Source organism: Puma concolor, chromosome E1 (assembly GCF_028749965.1).
Source record: "Puma concolor isolate L17-30 chromosome E1, mPumCon1.1.hap2, whole genome shotgun sequence".
In the NCBI taxonomy this organism is placed as follows: domain Eukaryota; kingdom Metazoa; phylum Chordata; class Mammalia; order Carnivora; family Felidae; genus Puma; species Puma concolor.
In genome coordinates, this window is record NC_141680.1 from 55,876,502 (window position 1) to 55,899,941 (window position 23,440).

The following is a 23,440-nucleotide window of genomic DNA, read 5'->3' on the forward strand; positions in this document are numbered from 1 at the left end:
GTGACCCTCCAATGTCTCCATGGAGCGCTGAAAAGTTCCCAAGAACTCAGGAAAGGGGCAGAACCAAGTGTGTGTTAAGGAATGTCACTGAGCGGTGCAGAAGTTCCTTATAAGGTCAGGGGATGGCACGGAGAAACACATCAGAGGGACTCAGACAACTGGTAACACTGCTCAAGAGAAATACACAGGCAGAAGATGGGGAAAAAAGGAGATGGGCCAAGGATGCATTTCTCCTTAACAAGTAGGAACAGGTTTAAGTCTGTAGAAAGCTAGGGGACACACGCTCACAGGTGATTCTTCAAGCTGCCAGCAGGAGCTAAAATTGCCACCACCGATAAATGAAGAACCCTTGACCTGTACCTCAAACTCCCCAGAGTGGAGGGAGCATTTGGGGGTGCCACTATGTGGACCCCGACTCTGCAGTCCACTGACACAAGAGCACAGAGCAGATGTGAACTTCTGCGGCTTCAACAAAGAATCCCTTGAGGATGACTCCAAAAGGCCTTTTTTTTCCTGAATTATGAACACCAGAGTTAAGAGGAAGATGTCTGCGTTCCTTGATTCCTACCATGTGAAACATGGAAATGACTCAGAGACGGAGGACGGAAAGGGCGGCCGCTGCTGCTGCGACTTTCCAAAAAGACACTCACGATCCCACCAAAAGAGAAAAGCTGGGGCAATAAGTGAAAACTCAGAATTCAAAAAAGCTCAGTGGTGTAACAGAGGGGGTTGGGTCCTGGGGTCCACACACTTGAAAAAAAGATACACGTTACAGTGGCTGCTTAATTCTGTCTCTGTCAGAAAGCACTCACTGCTGTTAAAAAGAAAAAAAAAAAAATAAGCAAAACTCAACCCTGTTTGTCGACTCAGGTACTAACTCGGCTGTATCTTGGACAACAAATTGGTGTTTGTCTAAAACACACACAGAAAAGAAGATACCTTCCCAGTTGTCAGAGCGAAAATCCTTTACTCTTCTGTCCAGCAACTGGAAGAAAAACAAGGGAATTTGTGGCTTGGTTTCCTTGACAACCTTATCTTCACTCCAGGCGTCGTGCCCTGTCTCTAAGCAACAGGGCACTCTTCAGAAGCACCGGGAGGCAAAACCTAGAGCTTATCCTGAGCCCCGGAGGATGGGGCAAATCAGGGCAGAGTGTGTCCCTGCCAGGGCACAGCCCAAGGAGCTTGGAAAGGTGCACGGCCCCAAATACCCCCACCAAACCCCATACACAACCCGGCATCTCCCCCCGTCCTTGGGGCCTAAAATTCTACCTCTCTGCTCTCCTCCCCTGGGCGTTTTCCCCTGACCTCTGGAGGGGTCAGTGGCTCATGTACCCCACTCCTGACAGAAAAGCCCCACATGGCCCTAGTGTGAAGGGGAGACTGCCCCTTGAGAACAGGGCACAGAAAGGGAAGCTAAGATGCCTCTGGGACTTGCTAATTGTGCAAACAAATGGCTCTGCTGGAGAAAAGCATTTGATTAAAAGCAGACGGGAGAAGACGGCTATGTTGCTGTATTGACATTTAAGAATTTGCACCTGAAAATGGGAGTCAGAGATTTTTTTTTTTTCCCCACCAGCACGTTCCTGCTTCTTCTCTAACATCTCTGCGCCGGGAAGCATTTCTGAGAATATACTGAAGAGCAAATGAACAAAATGTCTGGAAATGACAGCTCTGAACTTTAATCAGAGCAAGAGATGATGAATTCGTCGCTCTGAGGCTCGGAGGAAATGGGGATGTGGAAGGGAAGGTGTGGACAAACATTGCTTTTAACTACTGTATCCGGTAGTCAGGGAAACCACTGTCTCTCTGGGCCCTTTACTCCTCAGGCAGGCTCATGTCCCTGGTCAAAGTTTATCCTCCTGTCACCTGGGAGGCAGGGAGGTGGGGCCACACTGACTCACCTTCCTTCGCGGGTCTGGAAATCACAACTTGCTGAAGTTGTAATACACACAAACCACACGGTTATTTACACAGTAAGATAAAAACTATAGATTCTGATTCCTAGCTCTTACTTACGTGTGGAAATGGAGAATTTGGCTAGTCTAAATTGCTATCATTCCAAGGCAATTTCCAAATTCCAAATCCCATAAGCTTTGGGTTATTTTATTTTTTATTCTTTTTTTTTAAGCTTATTTATTTTTGAGAGAGAGAGAGAGAGAGAGAGAGAGAGAGGGAGAGAGAGAGACTGAATCCCAAGCAGGCTCCGAGCTGCCAGTGCAGAGCCCAATGCAGGGCTTGAACTGATGAACTGTGAGATTATGACCTGTGCTGAAATCAACAGTCAGATGCTTAACCAACTGAGCCACCCAAGCACCCCTGGATTATTTTCTAATTAGTTTTTTTGGTAGCCCATTAGCAAGACAGATCTATTTGAGATTCCCCTCCGTGTGCATTTTCTCTTGAGTAGAATTGCTGACAAAAAGGGGCAATGGATTTCTTTTCAAGCACTCATTCGAGCCCCGTTTATAATAGCTGCTTGGCTCAAGCTGAGGGATCTGTGCTCTACAAAGCTGACAGTGGGGCTTAAGTCATGGGCATGGGCTGCAAAGATCGACAGCTTGGGGCCACTCCCAGGGTTAGGAAAGAGAAGCAGTCAGGGAAGAAAGAGTTCAGGGGCAGGAAGAGTGACTATGTGCTGGTATTTTGTAGGACGTTGGAGCAGGGCAAGATGTGGCACGAGATCCAAGACAACAGGAAATGGGGCCCGATGTCTATTCCCAATAGCTACCAGCCACTGCAAGAGCAGCCAGAGGGTGACTGACTAGGACGAGACCCTGCATGAGGTCGCGGTGCCACCCTTTGGGCAGGTAACATGCAAAAATCACAGGCCAGGGGGCTGTCTCTTCTCCAAGGTGCTGAACTGCCGAAGGACGGGTGGCTAGACGTGGCTTGGACCCAGATGTGGGAGGAAGCTCGGGTCCATCACAGCTCCCCTGGGGGCTTCCCACAGACAGAACTTGCCAGCTTCCACCCCCCTGTGTGTTCTGTGGGGAACAGCCTCCCTCCTCGTCTCCCACGGCCCCGTGGGAGCTTACCACCCCCGAATGTGTGTCTCCAGGTCCACAAGAAGATAGGAGCCCAAGGCAACGGAGGCTGTTTGAGTCAGGCCAGGACCCATCTCTGGCACTTACCACCCTGAAAAGGGAAACACACCAACTGCGCGGGGAACAGAGCTACACTGGGCTGCCGTTTCACTCACTGTATTTAAAATTTTTTTTTTCAATGTTTATTTATTTTTGGGACAGAGAGAGACAGAGCATGAACGGGGGAGGGGCAGAGAGAGAGGGAGACACAGAATCGGAAACAGGCTCCAGGCTCTGAGCCATCAGCCCAGAGCCCGACGCGGGGCTCGAACTCACGGACCGCGAGATCGTGACCTGGCTGAAGTCGGACGCTTAACTGACTGCGCCACCCAGGCGCCCCTCACTCACTGTATTTAATCAGAGAGAGGGGAAGACAATGGGATTTTGATTTCAGAATTCATCCTTGGTTAATTGTTATTTGCAGAACACAAGTAACATTTTAATTATTTTCAACCCCACACCATAACAGCTATCAAGGGAATGGAGACAAAATAGAATAAACAGGGGACTTATTAAACACATAATTAATGTGTGCTAAAATTAGCATATATGAATATGAATGAGCTGGGACTATTATAAAGTTAGTACCTCAAATATTATCACCTGATTAGTCCTGTTATCTGCTATAGCTTCTCAAGAGTTGAGGCCACCCCAACAGGGGACGGGGACACATCAGCAGATGAGATGTTCCTTGGAGGATTAATCTGCCCGCCAAGGCTCCGGGTATTTTTATAAATCAAAGTTTGAGAGGAGCTACAATTCTTTTTACAGCGAAGCAAAGACAAGTCAAGTGCTGGGCAAAGATCAAAGCAAAGCCAACATGGGTCACGTGGGACTCTGGACACGATAATGTCTTTGAGTTCTGGGACGGAAGCAGCGGGCCAGTCTGCAGGAACAACCTGTCCTCGGGATGGCTTCTCCAGGCGGAGGAAAGGGTCTGCAGGTATCTCTCATGGCAGCCTTGGCCCAGCGCGGAGCTGCCCGGGGCCGAGCACAGCAGCAACATTGTAGTTCTGACACAAAAGATGATCTGCCCGGTGCGTGCGAAGGTAGGTCAGTGCCGAGGCTCGAGACACTAATCTCATTAACTAGCAGGAAGAAAGAGAACAGCCTGGTATTGAGCCAGTGGCCTTGACCTTTCCCATGTGCCGTTGCCCAGGGCATTCCCGCTGGCCTCCTCCATCCTCTCGGCTGTGGGTGAGATCACCGGCACCCAGTCAGTCCTACAAGGCCTGGGTTTCAATGTCAAGTCTAGGAGCAGTAAATATTATTGTTTAAACCGCACAGAGCCAAAAGAAACGACACCGTTGCTCCGAAGGCTTGTACTTACTGTTTTGACTTCCGGTGACAATGGATTCATTCTGCACTGCATCATAGTACGTGTGTGTATAAACTTCATCCCGTCTGCCAGACGGGAAGCTCTTTTGAGGCAAGGGCTGTTTTTTATCCTGTTTTGTAGCTCTCAGAGCATCTAGATCCACGCCATCGGACACGGCGGCTACTAGCTACGTGTGGCCGCGAAGCACTTGGGATTTGGCTGGTGGGACTGAGACAATGAATGATTTGTTTTTGTTTTAATTCACTTAAGTTTACATCTGAAAACTGAAGAAATATATATAATATTTTTTTTCTCCACTCTACACAGCTTTGTTTTGAGGGGACTACATTTCACTTGAACCATTAAAAATTTAGCCTCCAAACTGAGTTGTGCCCAGAGTGTAAAATACACGCTGCATTTCAAAGACTGAGTGTGGAAAAAAGAATGTACAATGTCTCAATTTTTTACATTGAGTCTGTTGAAATAATGAGATTTTGACTATTTGGGTTAAATAGAATATGTATTAAAAATTAGTCTCGGGGCGGCTGGGTGGCTCAGTTGGTTGAGCGTTCGACTTCGGCTCAGGTCACGATCTCATGGCTTGTGAGTTCAAGCCCCACGTCGGGCTCTGTGCTGACAGCTCAGAGCCTGGAACCTTCTAGAGATTCTGTGTCTCCCTCTCTCTCTCTGCCCCTCCCCGGCTCGGGCTCTGTCTCTCACTCTCAAAAATAAGTAAACGCTAAAAAAAAATTAAAAATTAGTTTCACTTGCTTTTTACATTTTTTTAAAAAATGGCTACTAGGAAGCTAACAACGGAGATGCAGATTGCATTGTATTCCTGTTGCACATGGGGGGTCTAGCAGCCTCCACACACAGGACGTATCAGTCGATTGTTTGGTTGAACATTATAAACAGATGACTGCACCACCTCTCACCTGGCCCCCAGTCTCCATCACAAACCAGATAAAAGTATTTTCCAGGTATCTGGATTAGAAATCGAATCTGTGCCCAGGAAACAAAGGAAACCGGAGACAAAGGAATAAAATCACATGTGCCAATTAATGAGTAACCTCCCTCCTTTTGAAATGGATTAAAGTGCAATACAGTAGTAGGTTGTACAAGAAGAGAAGAATTCCAATAATGAGACCATCAGAATGCACTTCCTTCTTATCTCGATGGCAATGGGGCTCTGTGTTCTTAGCAGCCGAGGGAAAAAAGAAAAGGCATACACAGTAAATTATGAATACTGTTTCCACAAGCGAGGCAAAGCTTTCTCAGGCGGTACATTCTAAACTAAATACCTTATTTGGGAGCATTGGGGGATGAACTAGGCAATGTTCCCAGCAAAAAAAAAAAAAAAGTGACAGTAAATGCTGTGGTGATTTTCATGTGACAGTTCATGTCCTTCCTTCGAAACCCGAGCTGAGGCAAGAGAATCTGTTCTGTGAGAGGGCTAAGCTGGCACAGACCAGTATGCTGGCTTGCTCGGGGGGCAGGTGTGTGTCACCTGGAGCAGAGAATGACAAGATCATCCTTGGAGTGGCTCTTTCCATCTCCTTGACATTAGACGTGGTGACGAGCCTGCTGTGATTTCTCTGCACAAGCTGCCCCCCACCCCATCTGAGAAATCGGAAGCCAGATCAGAACCAAAGGGAACAAGAATGATGGCACCACAGGGGTGACCCTGTCCTCCCCTTAGCTTATTTTAACAAAATCCACTAATTTTCAAATTTTGAAACGTAAGGCATTTTATTCGTAAAATACGTTTGACGCCCGACCCCACAACCAAGAACACCTGTCTCGGGAAACAGAATGTCTCCCCTAAATAGAACTCGGCCCAAGGCAAGCTGAGTTAGGCTCTAGATAAACTGTGGAGTTCACATTGTTTTGCCAAGGGTCCAGGCCAGTGCCATCCAATAGAACTTTCTGTGATGACAGAATTGTTCGGTACCTGTGCTGTCCAATATGGTAGCCACTGGCTGTGTAGGGCTAGTCAGCACTTGACATGTGTTTAAATCTGACAAATAAATAGGACAGCATTTGGTGGCTCTGGGATCTCAGGCTTTCTAACTCCAGAACCTACGCTTGTCTGTCCCTATAGCTACTAGCTGCTGCCCTAGACAGTGCAGGTCTGGGAGGACTTAGGAAAACCGTGAGGTGGCTGATAACTGCCTGGCCAGAGTAGAAAGGCAATTGGAATTTACCAGAAACATTGAGTCTTCAGACAAAAACATGTTCAGATTCTCTTGCCTTAATTTTTCCCTTTAATTTACATAATAGATGGGAGGATGACATAATCTAGCAGATGTGGAAATGAGTCTTGATTTTAACCCTAGTCCTCATGCAGCTTTAAATTTTTTTTTTTTAAGTTTATTTATTTTGAGAGAGACAGAGACAGCCCAAGTTGGGGAGGGGCAGAGACAGAAAGGGAGACAGAGAATCCCGATGCGGGGCTCGAACTCCCGAAACCGCGAGACCGTGACCAGAGCAGAAGCCAAGAGTCGGACCCTCAGCTGACTGAGCCACCCAGGCGCCCCAATCCTCATGCAGCTCCAGAATATAGCTCACGTGTTCCGGCCAGTCGGTAGGGCACAGGCAGGGGTCTGTAACCCATGGCAGGAGTTGGTAGTGAATTTTAAAGTTGCCCTGTTGCACTGGGGAGGTGGGGGGGGGGGGCTGCAGGAATCCCAGTTACGATTTCACCCTCGGGGGCTCTGTGCCAGTTCTCCTGCTCAAACCCAACAGCGTCACCGGGGAGCACTCTACCAGCTTCTGCAACGGTGCTCACCCAGGAACACAATATGCTGCGCAAAATGTCATCCCAGACAGGAGCCCAAGTTAATTATAATGTCAGGCTTCCCACTGAGACACAGATAATTAGAGGAGAATATTACAGTGTTTCCCAACTCCTGGGGTAAATGGGAAGCATCTTCGAATGTCACCTGCTGGAGATAGGAATTAAAGTGGTTGGAGATGTTCCACTGGAGACGCCCAAGGCCAGAACGAAACCGTCTTTCGGGATCAGAGCGGCGTGAAGGCAAAGTAAGAGGGGGGAGGGGGGAGGGGAGAGGACGAGGTGTTCTAGGCCCCGTGATATACACGTCACAGCAGATGACATAATGAGTGGCCCTGCTGGTGGCCAGCACTGTCACCTCACTTAACACCGAACCCCAAGATGGATTATTACTTCCATTTTACAGCCAGGATCCTGAAACTCCCAGCGTCTTAGCTGAGGTCACCCAGCTGGCAAAGCATTTGGTGGCTCCAGGGTTCACACCCCGGCCTTTCTGATTCTACATCCTGGGCTTGTCCCCTCTCCCCACACCTCCCTCCTTGATACATCAAAGGGCTAACGATTTGCTTGGGTCCTGGATTGTCCTCCCTTGGTGGAGGTGGTGGTGATGGCGACAGGTGCATGGGGACCGCGCGGGGGCTCACTGTACCCGCATCTGCAGAGCGCCCATGGTGATAGTCCACGTTTCCCCTGCCGAAACCTCCCTCCTGATCTGAGCTGCTGCGTCTGGGGTGACAATCGCACCAACACGCCATTGTGGTGCCGCAGACATTCACATCTAATGTGGCAAGCTTCAAAACACGAGAAGCATTTCCTGAACTTCTCTGTAACTGGCTCTGAAAAACTCTGATCCGTCGGGAGGAAGAAAGCATAGCCCCCCGTAGCGAGAGGCAGGCTGCTCATGCCTGCACATGCAACTGTGAGCTTCATCTTCTGCCTCCCTGGGCAGCTTCGAAAATGTAAAACATGGGGTACAAATACCTAACTCATACACAGAGGACACTTACAAAAGGCCCCGGCAAGTGGCAGCCTCCAGTATGACTGGTGGCTTTTGTTGCTGCCAATGAGTTGCAGTCTTGAGTGGTCTTCAGCTTACACATTAACTGAGCCTGGGTCCCTGGCTGTGCAGAATACTCCTCCAGTTTCTGGAAACAGAACAATGTGAAGGAGAGGCTGTTGCTTCAGTGTTTTCCCTGAAAAGCTCCCTTTCTAATAACAGGATTTTCTATTCGGTCTTTGTCCCAGGAAAATGAAGAGTCAGGAAGCTGTTCTTTCTAGCTCTTGGCTCCTTCCTGTAAGCTCTAAGTTGCCAGACCGCTGAAGCTGCCCTTCCAGCACGTGGAGACCACACACAAGGGTAAAGTGAATGCCAGGGACAAGACCTGGAACCTGGGAATCCCAGTGTTCATGACAAAGGAGACTTTGCAGACAGGATGGTCCTGGATTATCTAGGGACAGGATAACCAAGCGTAGGTTATATGGGTGGACCAGATAACCCAAGAATCTTTATAGGAAGGAGGCATAGAGATTAGACACAGAAGAGAAAGCAATCTAATACAAATCCTTTGTTTTGTTTCCAGCCTGTAATGAAAACCACCCAAACAAGGTTATCTCAGCCATAAAGGAATAACTGTTATTTCTACCCTTTTGTGTGTGTTTTGGGGGTGAGGGATGTTGAGGCAGTTAAGCGATAGAGGTGCCTCTTCCAAAAACCTTTTTTATCATACAAGTCATTTGTGATAGATAAGTTGATAAATCTCACAAGAACATGAAGAAAATAAAAATCAGCCACAATCCCAGGAATAACCAACGACGGTTAATATTTTTAGTGTATAAATTTGTGAGATTCTGTTCCTTAAAAAAAAAAAAAAAAGCCCCACTCAAGCATTTCATGTAAAGCCACAAAATGTAGCCTAACAGGAACCGTTGAGTGAAGACAAGCCAAATAATTAAAATCAATTGTTGTGCTGTTTCTGGAGACACGGGCAGTGACCCTAGTTCGCTGTATGTCACAGCAACAACCAGCAAAGTGAACTTGGCTCTTGACTTTAATGAAAGGAAAATAAAAAGCGTGTGACTCATCTCGCCTCTTCTATGGGTTTATAAATAATTTTAACCACAAAGGAGAGCCCACTGTGTCACAGAGACCCACAGAAGCTAAATGCCGTCCCTTAGCCCGCCTGTGGCCAAGGGAGAAGGTAAACTGGGACCCTTGGCTCTCAGGTGACAGCCCTCCATCCCAGGATGGACAGTAGGTACCAAGTGCACCAGTCATTCCTTGTGCTGGAATAGACGCTGAGCTTCAATATGCAACATGAGGTCCTAAAAGGGAGACAGCATGGGGCTTCTTACAGGAAACTCCATCTGTGGTGGGGGTGGGGGGAGTGAGACCCCTTTAAATGACTGCCATTCAAGGTGATAACCATCACTACAGAAGCAGAGACAGGACATAGCAAGGCATCACCAAGAAAGGAATGATTTACACCATTAAATACATTAGATGAATATTGTACTTTTTGTATTATTTTTCACAGAATCATCCAATGCCAGGGCTGAAAGGAATCGCAGCAATAATTTAACACACACACACACACACACACACACACACACACACACACACACACACACACACCCTGAGTCACCAAATGGAGTAGTGCTTGAAGAAGATAACTCTGGAAGATCCCTTTAAGCTCTAAATTTATCTTTCTGGCATACAAAATGATGCTATAGCACACTGTCGAGACCATAAGCTGCTCATGAAAAGAGATTAGTAGGAACTCGATTTGCTAGTTGATTTTTAATTCCACTCAGATGCACAGAGGGTGCTTGTTTTCCGAAGGCCCAGGGACCTCTGGAAGGCTCAGAGCCCTTCAGCCTGCATGATGCCGCATGAAAATCACTTTTCAGAGACAATGCTCAGAAGGCGACAGAGTTGCTTGTGCAGAAAACACGTCATTACCCCGGGGCACCATTTTCCAAAGGACTCGGGCACCCCATCCCACCTTCGACGCACATTGGCCAAGCCAGAGAGGGGGCATGGAACTTGGAGGCGGCACATCTACCTGTAAAGACTTGAGGTCTGCCACACGGGCCGGAGGGGCTCATGTCTGATGGTCTTCCTCGGCCATTACGGTTTCTTCCAGAAACACGTCCACTGTTGGCACAATTGTGCGTGTTTTTCTCGAAAGTGGGGCTTCTTCCCTGCTCTAGGGCTATGGGCGGTCTTCACGAGGTCCATGAACACTTGGGGCTGCCTGCGTGCTGAATGGGAGGGGGTCCCCAGCTCCTTCCAGGTTCTTAAGAACAGCTGTGAGCCACAAAAGTTTAAGAACGTGTCTGCCCCGGGGCACCTGGGTGGCTCAGTCGGTTGAGCGTCCGACTTCGGCTCAGGTCATGATCTCACAGTCGGTGGGTTCAAGCCCCATGTCAGGCTCTGTGCTGACAGCTCGGAGCCTGGAGCCTGCTTCGGATTCTGTGTCTCCCTCTCTCTCTGCCCCTCCCCTGCTCACACACTCTCTCTCTCTCTCAAAAATAAACATTAAAAAAATTTTAAAAAAATAAAATAAAATGAAAGAACACATCCTCCCTTGCACACATGTGTAAACCCAGGGCCTGGGGTGTGTGCGTGTGCCTACATGTGTGACCTCACACACCAGAAAACGCTAGTGGACAAGACACTCACTAACAAGCTTCCTTTTTTTACTTCCACATTAAAAAAAAAAAATTAACAAAATGTCATCCCTATCATCCCCAGGACATACAAAACTGAACCAGCAAAGACAAAAAAAACTTCAAAAAAATCAAGTATCCTTTTAGTCACTGTGAAAAGTCTATCTAAAACCCAGAGTCGCGGGGAACGTGAAAGCTCTAGTTAAATTTTTAATAAACTATGAAGGAAAATGGTAAAAAAGAGACCTTTTCAAAGGTAAGCTGGCGACAGACAAGCTTTTGAAATGGTTCCCATCAAAGGGCAGGAAGCTGCCGCGGGTAACTGCGGGCGAGTGAACTTCTCTTCCGACCGGAGTTAGCAGACTGAGGCTCCAGGGATGCATCCCAGTGGGGCCTTGGGAGACTCGTCTGTTTGTATTTAGACCCTGGTGATGTCATCTGGTGCCGGGGGGGGGGGGGGGGGGGGGGGGTTCAACCGCATCTACGTGCCAATGATTCACAGGTGGCCCAGATTGATCTCTGCGGCCCAGACTCTGCTCCCATCTCCAAATTCGAACATCCGACTGCCTGATGGGTATCTCCACTCGAAGGTCTGCCGACAACCAAACCTCGCAGTCCAAAACGGAGTTCTTGACATGCCCTTCTGAAGCCTGCCCCCGCTGGGCCATCCCCATCCCAGTCGAAGGCGATTCCACGCTTAGCCGGTCAGCCCTGAAACCTCGGGGTCCTTCCTGGCTCCTGCCTTTGTCTCTCACCCCACGTCTACTGCACCAGCAAATCCCCCCTCTCCACCTTCAACAGAAGCCAGAATGGGACCCCTGCTCAGCATCTCTGGCACCACCACCCTGGTCTGAGCCACCTTCGTCTGTTACCTTCGTCAGTGAGTGGCCTCTCTGCCCGGTCTCTCCACAGCCGCCCTCCCCCTCCTGAGTCCAGTCTGAACTCAGCACCGACAGACAATCTTTTACAACACAACTCAGATCATATGCTTCTCTGTTCAAAGGTCCCACAGAGTGAAAACGAAAATCCTTACACGTTCCAACTGGGGCAGGGCTGACCTCTCTGTCCTTCCTTTGTGCCTCCCACTCACCCTGTTCCGGCCACAGTGGACTCCTGACTACTCCTCATAGGTCCTCACGTGCTCCTGCCTCAGCATTCTTGCACTGGCTGCTCCCTCTGCCTGGAACATTCCCTCTGCCCCAGAGAGCTGCATGTCAGACTCAAATGCAAGGTCTCAGTGAGACTCACTCTGACTGCTCTATTTAAAATTGCAACTCCTTTCTGGGGTGCCTGGGTGGCCAATCGGCTAAGCATCTGGCTTTGGTTCACGTCACGATCTCACAGTTTGTGGGTTTGAGCCCCGTGTAGGGCTCTGTGCTGACCACTCAGAGCCTGGAGCCTGCTTCCGATTCTGTCTGTGTGTCTGTCTCTCTCTCTGCCCTTCCCCAGCTTGTGCATGCTCGCTCTCTCTCTCTCTCTCAAAAATAAATAAATAAGCTTAAATACATACATACATACATACATACATAAAATGCAATTAATAAAAGGCAGGAAAGGAGGAGAAATTTCCCCTTGAACCTCTTGATTTAAGCAAGCCAGCCGCTCCCCAGGTCATGAACTGTTAACACGATGCTTCTGATGAACCAACTAGTTGAGGTTCCTATGAGCCACTCAATCCTCCATACAGTCAAAAGGTACTTCCAATTCACCATAAAAGGGACACAGGATGAACTTGAACTTGGGAACGCCAAATCCCAGAAGAAGGTCTGTTGTCAGGAAAGAAGTAACTTTTGAATCTGTGCTGATTATGAATCATCAAATGTCAGTGTCCACCCACACCTCCTTCTGCTAACACATTTTTGCTTCTGGCCTTAATCCAAGCTCTTACTGAAGTCAATGAACACGTAAATATGTGAACTCTGACTCTCCCTGATCTTCTGTTAAAATGAGCCCAGAAACAGTCCCAGTTGAGCACACGGGAGCACAGAGGGTAGTGGCAGGTGGGAGATGGGAAGGGCTCCGCCAGAGGAAAGCTTATGCCCAGCTTCTCAAAGCCCAGTCCTATGAAATCTGGATTTTTAGATCGCTTTTGTGTTCTTCTGGGAGACAGAAAATCACCACGGGATACCTCAAGCCAGTATAGTTACCTTATTTGGCTGTAAACCCACTGGGCTGATCTTTATTCGTTTTCAACTGGTTAGAGAAGGAGGCTTGAGTGGCAGCAAGATAGCAATTAACTATTACGACTGAAGAGGCAGGGTAAGTACCTTCTCTTTTCTACTGATTAGAATTTAATAGGTTGAGGGTGACTGTGGAGGTTTTTCAAGCCGCCCTCTGCCAAGTCTTTGGTCTTCCAATGAGCTCGCTAAAACTTTGGGGGTGAATGTGGCCAGACCCATCCACCAGGGCAAATCTACTCGGGTCAGCTTGGTGCTTTGGGGGTCCCACATAAGACTTCCTCCAAAGGAATACTGAATAGTAAGCTCTAGAAAAAGCAGAGAGTATGCCTATGGCCAAAAGGGAAAGAGCCAAGAGGGAAATGAGATTGTGAAGAAAAGCTGGAAGGCAACCAGCCTATATGATCCTATGATAGAAATTCCTAAGACCAGGACAGAAATGATAAGGAAAGTGCTTCTCATCTAGGGGAAGACGTAAATTTAAAAAGTGATTGGGGCGCCTGGGTGGCTCAGTCAGTTAAGTATCCGACTCTTGATTTCAGCTCAGGCCACGATCTCGCGGTTTGTGAGTTCAAGTCCCTCATGGGGCTCTGCGCTAACAGCAAGGAACCCGCTTGGAATTCTATCTCCCTCTCTGTCTGCCCCTCCCCCACTTGTGTGCACACGTGTGCACGCGTGTGCTCTCTCTCTCTCTCTCTCAAATAAAAAAAAAGTAATTGGACACATAGTGTTCTAGACAGGTTTAGTATATACGGGAATATAGAACATTGAAATTTTGATTCTTTAAAAATGACAAAGCAGAAGTTACAAACGTTGTAAAAGTTAAAAATGACTTCTGTGCAAGCAGAAGTTATATCAAGTTACCCAGAGAGGAATACATTGGCTGTGGCCTTTTCTCCCACAACATTGAAGCCAGAGGGCAAAAGAACAATGTCTACACGAGCTTCGAGGAGAAGAATGTGCCTCTAGCAAGCCTGGTCCAGTCGAGTCACGGCTGTGTAACAGGGTAACGGGTTGGCATTATGAACTGGGCAAGGGCTCAGATAATATATCACCCGGGGACACTCCCTCAGCAAGGTTATTCCTCAGACTCGAGTTCTGGTCCAAGGAAGATGGATCTGGATGCTGAAGAACTCAAGACTGAGGAAGCCACAGCTGGGAAGGAGGACAGGAGTATTATTAATGCTAACAACCGCGACCATTTTCCAATTGCTCATGTGGCCCAAGTACGGTACCAAAATCTGTGAACGTACGTGTGTCCGTGCACATTATAGCATCTTATTTAAGTATCAAAATAAATCAATTCATTTTGTAAATAATACCCCAGTTATCTCAGTGGTAGCAAATGCCCATTTCACAGATGAGAAAACCAAGGCTCAGAGAGCTCGAGTCATTTGTCCAGATACACTAAGTGGTGAATTCCAAGATGTGACCGACCCAAGGACTGCCTCAGCTTCCTTCAATTTATTTTTTTTTATAATGTCTTTATTCTTTTTCATGTTTATCTACATTCTCTAGTTACTCTAAATGAAACGTGATATTATTTTTGAAATAGAATGCCAGCACATTTTTTTCAATTAAAATAAATCCAAAGACACAACACGAGTTACTGCCGAATGCTAAAAAGGATAGGCCTCGCAAGGACATTTCAGACAGGTGTCCCACAGCAAGAAGGCACGTAAGGCAACTATCAGTGCTCAGCTATACAGAAGTCAGTATTTTAAAAGGGCATTAAGCAGGGGCGCCTGGCCAGTTCAGTCGGTTACGCGTCTGATCTTGATTTCAGCTCAAGCAAATCGTGATCTTACGGTCCGAGAGTTCAAGCCCCTGCACCAGGCTGTGCACTGACAGCACAGAGCTTGCTTGGGATTCTCCCTCTCCTTCTCTTTCTGCCCCTCCCTCACTCCCTCTCTCACTCTCTGTCTCTCAAAATAAATAAACTTAAAAAAAATAATAAAAGAGCGTCAAGCGGAACCGGAGACATCCTGGGCTTGTAAAAGGTGCTCCCCACAGCAATAACGCAAGTTACAAATATAGCCAAGGAAGATTTGCATTCTGTCCCCCACCCCCGTCAAAAAAGGACCCACGTCATGACTGTTCCAGCCGAGCAGCTGAGCTGACGGCGTGACTTTACCTTCGGGCAGGTGGCTGGACCGCTCGGGGGCAAGACCTCACCTGGAATGTTGTGTATGGTGATGGCCAAGATGAGCAGCGCGATCCTCCTCCAGCTGCCGCCAAGGGGCTGCGCCAGGTTCCCTCGAGGAGGCGGCGGGACAGCAGGGCCCTCGGGAAGACCCGCGGCCACCGCCTTCTTCCGCTGATAGGCCTCCCCGTTCTCACTCTTGTCTGAGCAAACAGAGAGGGACAGGGAGAGAGAGCACTTTGAAAATGTGCACGCTGGTCCTTGGCAAGCAGCAGCGGGAAGCAGCTTTCAACCCCGGGAAATGGTCAACTTCCTGACTTCCCAGGGGACCGCGGATTCTGTTTCTTTTCCTGTTCCTCCTTCCTTCCTTCACTTGATTCATTTTAGCAAACATTCGCTGAACAGACAGCGCCCAAAGTACAGGTACTGGAAGGAATAAAAAAAAAGATGGAACTGGGGCCACCCTAACAACGCCTATTTAAAAGAAACAATATTGAGGAGTGGCCAGGAGCCAGGCTCCCCGACTCACCCCTGACTCGTGCACCTAGCAGCTGTGTGGCGCTACACGAGCTGGTTACCGTCTCTGTGCCCTGATTTCCTGAGTCACAAAATGGGACACTAAGAGGACCCAACCCACAGAGGTTCGTGAGGCTTAAATAAGAGGCTCCATGCAAGGGCTAAGTGTGTAGGTGTGGACTGCGCTGCCTGTCCTGTGTTTCCTCTTTCCCTACAGCATTGCAGGGTATGTGACCCTCCTCTCCTCTTCACACCGCCTCATGGGAACCCATCCGCGTGCCAGGCCCAGCCAAAGAGATCCCCTCCCCAGGGCCAAGGGACTGGTGACGTGTGTGGATTCTCAGTCCGAAAGGTCGTGCGACGGCAGCCTGACGACCCACGAGGGAAGAGAGCAAGGAAGCAGCTTGGCAGATGACAGAAGGAAGGGGCTGCACACAGACACACAGACATGGGAAATCATGCACCCAGCCAGCCAGCTGGACAGACAGACAGACAGACAGACAAATGGCAGCCTGCGTGTCGCGGGACATTCTGAACCCCACGGGCTGACTACGGTCCCAGCCACTGGACTTCATGAGCCAACCTCCCTTTCAAACACTCCTCTTGGGGGATATATTTGAAGGATGTCATTTCCTAGGCCCAGGCTGTGCCAACTACCCATGGTCTCCAGGGTCATTTGCTCACTCTCAATGGAGGCAAATCGCCTGGGTCTGAGGCAGTGTCTAGACTGCGGTGCACAGCACGGGACGCATTTGTGGGAGCGGCTTCCTGGGGGAGCAGAGTCTGGAGCGAATCTCAGGCATGTGGCAGCACAAATGGAAAGGAGGGTCTCGCTATCACGAGTGAACCTAAGAACCTGTAAGTCACAACTCAGTGGTCTTGGACGGGACACAATAGGGCAACCATACATCCCAGTTTGGCCTCGCCACCCCGGGGGTGGGGGGATTGTTGGTGTCCCCTTTCACTCTCAAAGTGTCCTGGTCTGGACAATAAGCGATGTGGCTCCCCTGGCTGCAGGAAACAGCAGAAGCTTGACTGATTCTCCACTGTGTCGGGGGGGGGGGGGGGGGTGGGGGGGGTGGGGAATGTCTCTTGCAGGAGTTAATGGTCATCAACTTGAAGGGTAGGAGGGACTCTCTGTGGTGGGCTCCTTCCCTTCCCTATGAATTTTCCACGAGCAAAAGAATTCTCATCTCTAAGCGGAAAGTTGCAGAAAATTTTTCCCAGAGTCAAATTAAGAAACAACAGGCAACTATAAGGACTCCTTTCGCCCTGACCATGGGGCTCTCCTTTACTTCTTTTCATTTTTTATTTTATTTTATTTTATCATTATTTTTTTTTATTTCTGGGAGAGAGAGAGAGAGAGAGAGAATGTGAGCAGTGGAGGGGTAGAGTGAGAGGGAGACACAGAACTGGAAGCAGGCTCCAGGTTCTAGGCTGTCAGCACAGAGCCCGACGCGGGGCTCGAACTCACGAACTGTGAGATCATGACCTGAGCCGAAGTCGGGGGCTTAGCTGACTGAGCCACCCAGGCACCCCTCTCCTTACTTCTTGGTATGAAGCAAAGGTAGGAGGGGGTTGATCTTAGCAACCAGAATCTCGCTACAGAAACTTGACCGGGTCTTTGATCCTCTTTTCGGATGAACGCGCCTAAGTGAACATTGCTTTGTATTTCCAAAACGGGGGGTAGGGAAGGGGGGAATCTTCTTTTGAAAATCCTTTTGTGTTTGTTCACTCAAATCAAGCAAGTAAGCCTGAAGAGTAAGCAAGTTCCAAAGGGCAGGCAGACTCAGGCTTCCCCAGGTCCCAGTCGGTTTTCTCTCTCTCTTACAACAGCCGAATCTCAATGCCCTTAGGGAGAAGGGCCTTCTATGGATCCTCCAGAATATGCAGGGTTACCAGCCCCCACCCAGTCAGCAGCCGCAGCTCATATAACCGGCCTCTGGGGACTCCAACAATCTCTGTTGGAAAGCCACTCTACCCAGACACTATTTGCACGGGGCAAAGCTAAATACACATTCACGGCGCGGTCTCCATATGGTGGCAGAGGGCACCCGCCTTCCTCCAGGACCAGTCAGGAAACACCACGGATTCCTTGGGTTTCCTTTGAGCACACAGACCTGACCTCGCTCTCCAGTGGGAGCTGATGGCGGTGGGGGGTGGGGAACTCTTCCCCTTGGGATTTTACAATTTAAGAGAGAAGAGACAGAGAAGATATGAGTAATTCCTTTGCATTGGAGGGCAGAAATGTATACTCTGTAATAAACTCTGAAGCTGGTGCTTACTCCTGTCAGGGCCACGGAGGCATCAGACTCTGAATCCGCTGCAAATGTGCACAGAGAGCAACAGAGATGGGGGCACCGTTAGCAAATCCCAGCCGTGTGCTAGTGTCTAATAGGAGCGACGGAGAAGCAGAAAGAGGTAAAGCCACGTGCCCCCACCTTGAGGTCCCCGTGCCCCACCTCGGGGTCCCCGTGTGCGAAAGCTGCTGTGCCCGAATGGGACCTGAGATGGTGTGAACAGCTCACGTGCATGTTAAATAAGCCACTGTTTGCTAACAGCCTCTAATGGGTCTGCAACGAGGAAAATTAGTCCAAATTAATCACTACAGAGAGTATGAACAACTCCTGAGCAATGAATCTCCTTGCGTCTCCTGGCAGGGTCATTGAGACCACCGCATATCAAGAACACCAGCACCATGAGCAAAGGACGACCGCTTCATGGGGGCAGTGGCCAAGCCTGGGGTGGGGTGAAGAGGTGTGCCAGAGTGACAAGAACCTGTTGAGGGGGGAAAGGTCTGGGCACTTTCGAAGTAGGATTTGGCAAAGGGGAAGGATGGGCAATGTCGATTCAGAAACGCAAAATGGCATTAGTGACATTGGCTAATAGGGAACTTTATCCTCAGTCTTCACAAAAGCCCCACAAAGCAGAGAAGGTTCCCTCTAACAAATGCAAAGCTTGAGGGGCACGCCTGGGTGGCTCAGTCGGTTAAGCGTCCGACTTCGGCTCAGGTCATGATCTCACGGTTCGTGAGTTCGAGCCCCACGTCGGGCTCTGTGCGGACAGCTCAGAGCCTGGCGCCTGCTTCGGATTCTGTGTCTCCCTCTCTCTCTGCCCCTCCCCTGCTCTCTCTCTCTCTTAAAAATAAACATTACAAAAAAAATTAAAAGCAAAAAAAAGCTTGAAGAGCAGAGAGGTAGAGTTAACCAGTTCCTGGTCACCAACTTGTCCCAGATGGATTCCGAAGTCAAGCCAGGTCTTTGCCTCCAGAGGTCACCTCTTAACCAGGACCCTGTTGTTGACTGGGCTGGGGTGTGAGGGGTGGGGGGGGGGGGTGTTGATCTGCTCCTTTGCTCACTGTTCTCACTGCCGTGGCATTCAGGGACTTGAAATCCCAGATGTTTATGTTGGATACATTCAGCGTGCAGAGGGGGTTTGGTGAGCTTGCAACCAGTGACCCCAGAGGTGGAGAAGGCTCAGTGGACGTCTCGTATCTATAGTCAGTCCCACTCATAGACAAACCTGCAAACAACGCTTCTGAAACCCTTAGACCTGCTATGTCCATGGATAAAGCAGCTACAAGTAGAAAATAGTTATCGACACCTAGCGCGGAACACAGGGTTACGATTCTTTCAGAAGGTAAAAGACTTCAAAGCTGCCCATTATCAAAAAAGCATTTTTTTTTTTTTTACCTGAGACGTTAGCATCTAAGAATCCACACAAAGAAGGGACCCACTGCTGGGGTTGAGACTGTTGTCCTCCTTTCCTGGAGAGGCACGGCGTTGCTGGATTTGAGAAGGACCACAGGGGAACAGACAGACCTGGCCAAGGCTCATCTCTCCCACTGAAGGGTGGGGCGACCTTCTGTGACACATTCATACAATCACACATGTGATTCTCATCCCAAAGCATCGTATCACAGAGCAAAGCCGTCTCTGGTCCGGCAGGCACGAGCCAGGGGTCACGGCAAACCCTGATGCCTGGGTAGGCCCTGTCCCCCTCGGGGTTTGACAGTGAAGCGAAAGGTGAAGTCTCCGTATCAGTGGCTCTAAACCATTTTGAATCAGCAACTGCTTTTGAAAAAAAAAAAAATTTTAATGTTTATTTATTTATTTTTGAGAGAGAGAGAGAGAGCGCGTGCGAGAGAGAGAGAGAGAGAGCGCACAAGCCGGGGAGGGAGAGAGAGAGAGGGAGAGAGAGGAAGACACAGAATCCAGAGCAGGCTCTACATTCTGAGCTGTCAGTGCAAAGCCCAACACAGGGCTTGAACCCAGGAACCGTGAGATCATGACCTGAGCTAAAGTTGGCCGCCTAATTGACTGAGCCACCCAGACGCCCCAGCAACTGCTTTTTAAAGTACAGTGAAAGCTATAATCCTCTCTTCAGCAAAAATAAATAAATAAATAAATAAATAAAAATAAAAAATTAATTAATAAAAAACAAAGACAATTTGAAATAATTTTTGAATCCTCATGGATTCAGGGACCTCAGACCGAGAACATCGTGCAAAATGAAAACCACGTTAACCTTTGTTTTCATAACCCCTGGGCCCGGGATGGGGCCCACAGGATGTCTGGTGTCCCTCTGATGATGTAACCGGCCAAATCTAACAGGGCCCAGGGATGAAACCTCAGCGCCCAGCGAATGCGGCAACACTAATTAATAAATCACCAGCCACAAGAGCTTTAAAAATATCCCCAACATATCATTGGAAATGATCTGCTTGAGTTAACACAAATAGGCAAATCCTCATCTGCTAAGTGCAGAAAACTTCAACCCACTGGAAAAATACCTTCCTTCTAAACCCCATTTACAAAACATATAATGAAGAGTAGTCAGTGATATATATATTCACTACGTGCTACGTATGCACAAACAAAATCAAAAGGCCAGTCCGAAGCAGGGAGACAGGATAATCTATTTACTTATTATTTTTCCTTCCTGTTGGTTTCCCAGGAAATCAGAATGAGTTGGGGGAAGAAATTCAATTATCAACATGAGTGTGACAATGCTTGCTAAGAATTTGGTTCTGTTTCTTTAATCATTTATGGGATTAGCATGACTTCCTTTATGTAATTAATGCCAAATTTGAGCATGAAATAATGACTCAACATGGGTGAGTATCCACCCTGGCACATGGAGAGATCAAGGCCCATGGAGGCCCTTCCTGACAATCACATGGGAATTTAAGAAAGAGCCAGGTCATTTTCACAGTCTTGGCAGATGACCCTCCAGTTCAAATATGCCCAAAACTAAAGCCTATAACTGTCTCTAAACCTCTCCACACTCAGACTGCTTCCTTTTTGTAAAGCTGTAAGCATAACTACATTAAAGAAAAAGTCTCCGGTGTCCCTATCCCGATGACCGTCATTTGTTCCTACCCCTTGTCCAGTTCATGCTTTGTGTGTGTGTGTGTGTGTGTGTGTGTGTGTGTGTGCGCGCATATTTGTGGTCAGTGCAAATGGTAAAGAGAATAGATGTGGGATCACACTGCCTACCATGGGATCATGGCTTTGTCAACCATGGGACTCTGGCTCTATCAATCATTAGCCATAAGGCTTCAGAGAAATGCTATATCTGTGCCTCAGTGCCTTTGTACAAAAATGGTTTTTGTTTTGTTGTTTTTTTTTTTTTTTTTGAGAGAGAGAGAGACAGAGCACAAGTGGGGGAGGGGCAGAGAGGGAGGGAGACAGAATCGGATGCAAGCTCCAGGCTCCGAGCCGTCAGCACAGAGCCTGATGCAGGGCTTGAACTCACAGACCATAAGATCATGACCTGAGCCGAAGTCGGATACTTAACCGACTGAGCCACCCAGGTGCCCCTTGATTATACATCTTAATGTACAGTTTCATATTCCACTTGTTTCACTTAAAACTCCAGAAATATTTTCTACATTTCTTAGCCTCTGTGACTCTAGTTTTTAATGCCTTAAGGGAATTTTGCTTAGTTCTGAGCCCATCACTTGCAAAACCATTTCTTTTTATTCAAGTTTAATTCAGTTTTCTAGACGCTAAAAGCTGCGGTGCCTCGTCTTGCCACATGGGGGCATACTTTCTGCTCCCTCCCACCTAGGAGGGGCACCCACCCAGGAAAAGTACCTTCTTGACCTCAGGCACTAATTCTTTGTTTTATGGCTTCATGGTTCATATACACCATGGGAGCAGAGGGCTGACCTACCCCAGGAAACACACCCCCGCATGTGAGGAAAAGCTCCTAATGCAGATAGAGAAACTTTGTGCAATGGTTCTTAAATCTTCCACGGGCTTACTTGTAACTCCTAGTTGGCCAACAACTGGTTTCCTAACATTGAACCACAGTGGAGCTGTATCACAGGCACATTTTGCAAATTCAGGTATGTGCCGTTGAAAACAAACACGGGAAAACTCCATTTATCCATTCCTCCCTTTCTCCTTTCCATCACTATCCTTTCAAAGAAATTTTGGCTTCAATCGCCCAGAAAGAGAGAGGTGTTCGTTGAAATGATAAGAAAAATGAATTCTTGGCTTTGGAGGTTCTGGGTGAGGGGCAAGTCTTGGCAGTTTAAGGGAGAAAAAGGATGTTCAAGGGGGTGATTTTGACTCTTCAACATTTTTGCTTTAAATGCTGTCTTTAGAACCCACTGGGCACTTGTGTTAGGAAATGGGAAGGTGTGAGTCGTTGAGGCTGGCAATTGAGTGCGATCCATCTCTCGATGCAAAACCAGGCAGCCAAGATGATGCTCGTGGCACCCTCACCCGAGAGAAGTTCCTCAGCTTCCCTGAGCCCTACAAGGCTACTCACCCATGAGTGTCCTTAGATCCTCCACAACCCCTTGGAAATGCCAACATATATGCTGCAAATGCAAAGTCCTGGCATAAAGCCAACAGCATGGCATTCATTTAAATGTTGCCCATTCCATAAGTTTTATGGGCTCCAGTAGTCAAGGGGGGGCTGGCCAGCCATTCGACCCACCTCTCCACCATTGGGCAGGTGCCCCAAATAAAATACTCCTGCTGGTAAATACTCCTGCTGGTATAGTAACTGCATTCTGACTATAAAGATATAAGTGCATATCAAAGCAACCTTGGAAACTCTAAAAATAGAAGAAAATTTAAATCACACATAAACACATCACCTAAAAACATATATATTTGGAGTTTGGTATACTTCCTTCCGTGCTTTTTTGCCTGGTTTTACGTAACCGGGATAGCATATTATACAACTGAAGACTGCTTTTTATTCTCGCTAAACATAAGCATTTCCCCCATATGACTGAAAACTCTTAGAAGCATTTCCAGCAATAGAAATTATTATTTACATTCTCATAGTGTTGGGCATTTAGGCCATTTCTAATTTTTTTTCTATAAATATCACTGCAAAACCTTTCACCTGTATTAACAAGCAGAAATTTGAACAAAATTCCCAGAGCTGAAGTGTTGATGAAAGGGCGGTGGTGCATTTGGCTAATTAATTTCCAGAAAGGCCATGCCATTTCCATTTCCATGAGGAAAGTTCACGAGTTCTCACCATGGCATTTCTTAGTCAGCATGGGTATTTTTCATTTAAAAATAAATGTATCCACTTATGAAGGAAATGACATTTCCCTTCATTTGTATTTCTTTGACTACAGGTGAAGTTGAACATTTTTCAGAGCTTCAGGTGTATTTATTTCCCCTTTTGTGAAGGGTCCTCTGTCCAAACAAGGCCTCTTTAATGATATATGATTAACTAACTCCTTACGGACACGGGTAATTTTCCTGT

At 47.9% G+C, this 23,440-nt stretch overlaps 1 protein-coding gene across 9 annotated transcripts in view; it reads right to left on the reverse strand.

Moving 5' to 3' along the window:
- Window positions 1-23,440, reverse strand: part of SLC39A11 (solute carrier family 39 member 11) — a 427,475-nt gene that overhangs the window by 130,669 nt on the left and 273,366 nt on the right. For all 9 annotated transcript variants that reach the window (XM_086687907.1, XM_086687908.1, XM_086687914.1 and 6 more), the window contains one exon: window positions 15,217-15,387. In XM_086687907.1, the coding sequence (XP_086544033.1) occupies window positions 15,217-15,387 (171 nt within the window). The remainder of the gene's footprint in view (window positions 1-15,216; window positions 15,388-23,440) is intronic.